Here is a 7345-nt window from a genome sequence, read left to right on the forward strand (position 1 = left end):
GACGAATAGACAGAGGGAAAAGAGAGGGTGTCATGTTCAAGCTGGAGGTTGAAAAGCGTGGGAGTGATGCTGCGCTCGTGTCTGGGCTGCTGCTGGGCATCTTGGCCGGTCCAGTAAACGTCTTCGTGCAGCCACATCACCATAAAGAAAAACATCGAAGGCGGACAGTTTACGTGTGAACCGAGGCACTGGCACGTCGTGATAAAAGTCATTATTTTATTTTTCTCTCAATCTCTCGCACTCTTTCGAACATTTGAACGTGCATGAATTATTGAGGCTCGAAAATAGTGCTCGCTGGTTGATACTTCGTTGAATTTTTATTCATTTTCATCATTACACGCTTCACATTACTGAATAATCACGTTTTTTTTTTCAACTTATTTTTATAATTCTCCGATAATCCGAGGGGAATAATGAAAAAGATTCGTTTTTATGAGTTTTTGTAATGAGAATGATGGGAAAAATTGATGAACGAGTGAAAAAATGGTTAAAAACCGTTGGTAGATTTGGAATTGAGCAAATTTTCAGCCTCGAATTAATAGTTTCAGGTTCAAAGAGCCTGCATCGCATGATTCGAGTTATTCGATCAGGAGGATGAGGCTCGCGGCCTTTTTGTTGATAATCATCGGCACAGGGACGGTTGAAATAAGAGAAACGAGCAGCAAACCAGCCGGATCGAGCGAAGAGACTGCCTCGTCCGAGGAGAGATTTGGCGTCGTAAAACGCGAGGACTCGACGAGGGTTTACTTGGAACAATGCAGCATCGTCAAATTTCAAAACGCCCGACGGGGTTCCGTGAGCGTTTTGGCCTTTCTGGATGCTTCGTGGCCTTACAGTCACAGGCAGGCGCTAATGTGAGTTCATAGAAAATATACGAGGAAACTTTGAGTCTCGCTGTGAGCAAGAATTTTCCTAGAATTTTCTAGAAGAAAAAACGGAATTTTTCTCGCGCGTTTCCTCGATGATTTCAGGCTCGAGATGCTGCGCAGCCGTCTACGAAAATCGGGCCTAACGGACATACTATTTTTCGTGGTTAACGTCAGTCCATATTTTCCACGAAAAATCGACACCGCCAAAGACGACATCGAGCGCGAGGTCTGGCTCGAAGTTTCGCCCGACGAGATCGAGGGATTCTCGCGAATCAATAAAACTTTCGACTCTCTGGCGAGCAGCATCGATTCTGGTATCGAACTCATTCAGGACGACGAAGAACTCGGGATTTGGAAGGATCTCGGGGGCTCGAGGGATCAGGTTTTGGTCATCGATCGGTACGCGATTCGTTGATATTTCAATTCTCGTAAATTTCTTCGTTCTCATTCGCACTGCTGCTTCCTTTCATTTTATCCTGGCATTTCTTCGGCACAGATTTAATTTTTGATTCCATAAAATCACTCGTTCCAAAGAATTTCAATAATTCAGCGATCGGTCGATCGATTTTTCATGAAACATTTTTCGAAACGAGAGCTTTGCCGATTTCCTCAGCTGCGGCAAGCTGACCTACCAGGTCATCGTGCCCTGGAGCATCTTGCACTTCCCCTACGTGAAGGCTGCGATCTTGTCGACTTACAACGAGCACCCGTGCGGGCTGTGCGAGAAGATGGAAAATCTTGAAGAGCCCTCGAGCACGGTGGGGAGTGTCACGACGATCGTGGACGGTGCGGAGAGGGGCGAGCCTCCGATTGAGAATTTCGTCTCGAGCTCGGAGAATTCTCAGACTGAAGCAGCGACGTCGGCTTCGATTTTTTTTCCGAGCACCGTTGCGACGACGGTCCCCGACTCGAGGCTTCCTAATCTTATCGACGAAACACGGGATCGCGACGGAGCGGAGCTCGTAAGAGAAAAAACCGAAGAAACGACCACTGAGATCAAAGTTTCGACGGTCCAGGGTGCTCGGGAGGTCAGCACCATTTTTCCGCAAGTCGAGGCTTCCGGTAGCGGCGAATCGGCCACCGGAATCGTCGCTCAAGCTCCCGATTACGATCCCGCCGTTTTTCATCAAGAGGAGAAAAATCCTGACTCGGAAACGCCGGAGTTTGCGGAGGGGAGTACGCAAGACGTGCCGGAATTCGTTTCGACGGAAGCTGCGAGCACAACGCTCCGAGACTCGTTCGACTTCGGCTCCGAAAGCCCGGATTACGCCACGACGGATGCGTACTCGATCGACGACTCCGCGAATACGACACCGGAAACCATTTCTGAAGATGGTGGTTTTACTACCGACTCGAGGCTCCGATCGGCCGAAGACTCCAGCGGCTTCGATCCCGGAGCTGTGGAATTGAGCACAGCCAGAAATCACCAAGCCATGGGAGACGTTTGGGAGTCAACTACACCGGAAACGCTGTCGTTGGTGGAAGCAAGCACTGAAACTATTTCGAAGAAAAATGAAGAAAGCGAGGATGCAACGTGGCACGTACCAATCCGAATAATCATGCACGCTCCCCACTTCCACGTGGACGTCGATTCGACGAGAATGCACGAGTACCTCGTCATGAAAACCGGAAGTACCGAGACTCACGGACATTTGGCCTCCCACGACGCTACCAGGCTCTACAACGGTCCTCAGGACCACCGAGAACCCAGAATCCCGGACTCGGCTGCCGCGGAAATCGAGCGGAAAAAATGGCCCATGAGGAACCTCATTTTTACCAGGAACGAGAGCACCGGCTTGTTCGGCGAAGTCGCCGACTATTGGAGAGACCCGAGCAGCCTTGACAGTTACGACGAATCGGAAGAAACCGAACGACCCGATCAGGAGCGGATTTATGAGGAGGTAAAGTCCGGAAAATTGAGGGATCGATGCCCAGATATTTTTCCTTCATCTGTGAACAAAAAATGCGACGATTTTTATTGAAATAAATATGAAACGAATTTTTTCTAGGGACTGACCAACGGGAAACTGTGGGACCAATCGTCGACAGACAAAAATGAAAACTCGAAAGCTCTTGCGGAGAGTTTGACAGCTGGGGCGGTGAGCGAAACGGTAACGGAAGTCCAGCCGATTGCGAAAACCGAAGAATTCGACTCCGAGGAGGAGGAGACGCAAAATAGACTAATTGCCCATTACAGTAAACTGTTGCCTTGGATTTACTACGTTCTCGATTAATAAAGCCTAGAAAAAGCAATTACCAAATTTTTCTCTCAGTCCATCATTTTCTTGTCATCTTACGAAACCAGTAAAATTCGAATATAAAATCATTTCGTCAGTTGCTTTTTTCTTTCGTTTTGCACTGGTTATCTTTCTTAATAATATCGATGAATAACGCAAATATATTTGTGTAAACCAACTTGGTTTTCGATAAATAATATAGCTCAATCTTTCGGAATGATAATAAATATTACGCCGAATCGGAATTGCTCAGATCGTCAGAGTCGAGCTTCTCCGATTTTTCGCTTGTCGTCGTTGTAGTACTGTTACTGCTGCTAGTATCGCTCGATGATGAACTGTCACTGCTGCTACTGCTGCTCGAACTGCTGTCTGAATCGCAATCGCTATCGGATTCCGAACTCGAATCGGTGGCTTGGATTATCCTGAAAAATCGGATGATAATCGGATATGAATATTGATTAATAATTCCATTGCAGTTCTAAATAATTAAATGAATATCGAAGGCAGAATTGAATGAATAATAAATTCGAGAACAACAGTTGAATTACTCACGCTTTATCGTTGCCATCAATCTTGATGTTCTCCAGTTTATTCGTCACGTTGTTCAGCACATTTTTTATAACGAGAGACTCGTTATGAACCGACCAAGCAGCGACTTCCAACTCTTCGAGGTCAAAGCCCATTTCGTCCTTTTTCGGGGTTATCTTGAAACGAGAATAACGATTTTTTATTTAGGAATGCGTCTCATAAGAAGTTCAGAAATTGAGCAGTCGTGCTCGAGTTTTAAAAAAATCGTGATAAACTCACTGCATCCAACATCGGAGAAACAGATTCGATGAGAGACGAGGGCACTTTTTGCAACCAAATCAAATAATCCTTGATATACAATTGATTCAGTAAATAACGGGGCTCGTAAGATTCGTTGAACATTTCGTGTATCTCACAGAACTTTTTTATCACGTATTTTTTACCTATTTTTTGGAGAAAAAAGGAATGATTTGAAAAATTTGTATATTTTGAAAGAGTCAAAAAGAGTCAAAAGTATTCCAAGTTCACCTAATTTTATTGTCATTTTAACGTCTTCGAATGTTTTCATTGATAAATTCCAGTGCCTGCACAGGGGATAACAAAGCGATCTCCTGAAACAGGCTCGTACAACTTCCTTCATACTTGAAAAAGTCTGAAAACATTTGAAATTCAAATGCTTGAGCCAACACACAAAATAACTGATCACAAATACGAAAAATAGAAGAATTGTATTTTGACAAACGAACCTCAAACCAGGAGAGCGTGGAGCTCAATTTATTGACATCCCAGGAGCTTTCAGTAGTATTTTCGCCAAGAGTAATACGACTGTTATAACAGCAGCCAAACAAAATGTCGACCATACCAAAAAGAACGATTTTCGTTTCTTCATTGTCGAGCAAATATTCTTTGTTCGGTAACTCTTTTAACAAATCTTTTTCCTTGTCGGTGAAAATAATCCCTTCGGGTTTTAAATAGTGACACGGGAGCTCTACATCCGTAAAGAGTTCAACTCGGTCGATGTACTCGTCAGGAATAAGATCAGCCATGTAATGATCCTCATCAAAAGCTTCCAACTCCGCAGCTTCCCTCATTTTTCTGCGGTCTTCCATAGGTATGTTATCTGGGAGTGGAAGATCGATCACTTCTTTTATCCATGCTGCCTTAAATTTTGGAAAAACGTGAAAACGTTCATTGAAATATGAAATAGTCTGTATTTTGTGAAAAATCCATTTTTTTTTTCAATGTTACTGCAATAGAATTCGAGGAGAGAAAAACGACTTTGCAATCAATTTACAGCTTACATCAAACGATCCAAGAGCGGCAGAAACTTTGTTTGCGAATCCATATCTAGGGGGGTTCACGAGTAAGGGAACTGTTTCGCCACTGCCTGGTTCAGTTTGAGGAAAAGACCAATCAATCTCGCCTTTTGAATCATCAATCTCCTCATCATCCACATCAGAATTTTCATTTTTTTCATTAGCTGCTGGATTGCCTTTTGAGCAAAAAGCAATAATGTTAGAAAGACTAATTCTATGATAATTATTCTTTTAGTTGAGTTCAATTCATATTTCTCAGTATTTTTATTACTTGGCTTTTGAATTAAAATTGAATAATTGATTTGCTCACTTATAACTTGTATTTTTGGGGCCAAAAAATCTTTGTTCTCTTTTGGTGGGGCAAGCAGAGTAGTGATCATATCCATATTTTCAAAATGCTGGCCTTTGTTGACCTTTGAAAATTTAAGGAAAAAGTCCCCCTTCTCACAGTCATAGGACCCCGATGATTTCTCATTTTCCACAATTTCACCAGGCAGCTTCAATCTGTGTGCAAAAGTTCACTTTGTTATGGTAAACTAGTCACATAGAAAAAACAATTTCAATTTTTTCTATATAGAACATACCTTAAATAATACGGAGTCGAATAAAATCGAAAATCATTTCCGTCTACATAGACCTCAGTGTCTTTGATATTTGCATACCGAGCATGAATGGTTATGACAACTTCGGAGTCTGTTTGTGAAAGCTCAAATCTGGGTGTCAACATTTCTCTGTAAATAGAAAATATACTCAATCTGCTGTTATTTCAAGTCTGATAACAGTGACAGTATGGATATAATTTGTAATATACAAAAAAAAAGATATAAATGCTTATTATAAAAATTAAGCCAAGTATTTGAGTATGAATTCATTTAGAACAGCTCATTTTTTCAACTATTTTCAAGGTCATTTTTTTAAACGTCAATCGTTTTCTCTTAACATTCACATTTTCCCATTGTTATTTTTATCAAATCCATATAAGAACTATCGCTAGGTGAGAATTGACCTTCGTCAATATTTGTTTCTTTCGTTCGTTCTTCAACGATTGAGAAGAAACACTATTTTTGAGGTTATGTTTGCAATATTGTAGCGAATTCAAGGATTGACCTCTATTATTATCGTATTCGATTTAACATTTTTCAGATTAATTTTGGATATAAATATCATCTATTCATTGTAATATCTTTCGTTAACCGTAAATTATTTAACGCAATTTGTACAAATGTTTCTACCAAAATATTATTGTATACAACAAGAATCGACAGATTTCAACACACACACAATGGGTTTGGGTATGGCCCTTACCACCCACCATGCATATTCCCCATTGAAGTTTTGCATTGGCATCACTGAGCTTGAACACGAAGATTCATAGAGAGGCATGATACTGATAGAAAATATGTTTCTGTTTTATCATTCGTTATAAGTATTAATGAATTTAGTACAGATAGAGCGTCGGGTTGTATTTTTTGGAGTCAGCAGTGCTGATCACTCGCTAATTCAAATATTGAAGTGCTGCATGAGCACTTGAATATAAATTAGTACGATTAAAGAAAATCACGTTGGATTTTTATTACGGGAATAATAAATATTCACATATATGTACATCAATCATGCACTAACAGTTTGTATATACACATGTGACTTGATGAATCGAATATATTTATTTAATATTCACTTTTATTTACCAAGAAACATTTTTGAACATATATGTACATCCATATATATAATATAACATTATATGTATATCTGTCGGAATTTTTGTCTAGCGAAGCACGAATTTTGCGTTTAACTATGATAACGCGTCTCTTTGTTCAACGAATGTGTACGCCGAGATTCAAAACGATAAAAGTTGTTATTAATCTCTCTGTGAACAACAAAAGATGAACTATGGGGAATTTGCGCCGTCCAAATTCCCAATCGACAAAAAAATATATAGAAATCAATGGAAAAACAATCGTCAAAATAAAATAGACATGCACGGCGCAAATTCCTAATCGCCATGTCGCAAATAAAAAAATATTAATTAAAATTTGATAAAAATACCTTAATATATAAATATTAGAGCGCCACAAATAATGTATAATTTTAATGGATGATCATAATTTATTCAACGGTTCGGTACATACAATTTTGTGTATTGATAATTATGGCAATTAATCGGTGAATATTTACGAATGGATTTTGGATAATTCGTTCAGTTTGTTTTCGTTCTTATTCACGTGTTTACGTTTTCACGCGTTTACGCTTGGTCGTGTTTGGACTATTCGCTATAGCGTAGTAGCAGAGCAGAGTGGGGATAGAGGCGTTCGGTCAGCCAGTAGGAGAGAGGGGAGAGGGGCGGGCGGACACCGGGCGGAGCTCGAGAGAGGGGAGAGGCGCAGGCGCAACATGA

General features: G+C 40.8%; 2 protein-coding genes across 5 annotated transcripts; one reads left to right on the forward strand and one right to left on the reverse strand.

Moving 5' to 3' along the window:
• The first annotated feature begins 93 nt into the window (after window positions 1-93).
• On the forward strand, window positions 94-3122 carry LOC122412744 (uncharacterized). Of its 2 annotated transcripts, none has more exons than XM_043422541.1 (5): window positions 94-207; window positions 543-854; window positions 972-1268; window positions 1483-2770; window positions 2879-3122. In XM_043422541.1, the coding sequence occupies exons 2-5, from the start codon at window positions 595-597 to the stop codon at window positions 3101-3103; spliced, it is 2070 nt and encodes a 689-aa protein (XP_043278476.1). In that variant the 5' UTR covers window positions 94-207; window positions 543-594; the 3' UTR covers window positions 3104-3122. The 2 variants fall into 2 exon arrangements, with proteins under 2 accessions (XP_043278476.1, XP_043278477.1); XM_043422542.1 differs by having other exon boundaries at window positions 122-207; window positions 549-854.
• Window positions 3123-3130: 8 nt separating this feature from the next.
• On the reverse strand, window positions 3131-6255 carry LOC122412745 (protein SHQ1 homolog). Of its 3 annotated transcripts, none has more exons than XM_043422544.1 (9): window positions 6183-6255; window positions 5535-5681; window positions 5261-5454; window positions 4936-5126; window positions 4381-4794; window positions 4163-4286; window positions 3914-4077; window positions 3659-3810; window positions 3131-3528 (listed from the first exon to the last, which is right to left on the reverse strand). In XM_043422544.1, the coding sequence occupies exons 2-9, from the start codon at window positions 5675-5677 to the stop codon at window positions 3336-3338; spliced, it is 1575 nt and encodes a 524-aa protein (XP_043278479.1). In that variant the 5' UTR covers window positions 5678-5681; window positions 6183-6255; the 3' UTR covers window positions 3131-3335. The 3 variants fall into 3 exon arrangements, with proteins under 3 accessions (XP_043278479.1, XP_043278480.1, XP_043278478.1); XM_043422545.1 differs by having other exon boundaries at window positions 6058-6187; XM_043422543.1 differs by lacking the exon at window positions 6183-6255 and adding an exon at window positions 5957-6064.
• Window positions 6256-7345: the final 1090 nt, after the last annotated feature.

This window comes from Venturia canescens, chromosome 6 (assembly GCF_019457755.1).
Source record: "Venturia canescens isolate UGA chromosome 6, ASM1945775v1, whole genome shotgun sequence".
In the NCBI taxonomy this organism is placed as follows: Eukaryota; Metazoa; Arthropoda; class Insecta; order Hymenoptera; family Ichneumonidae; genus Venturia; species Venturia canescens.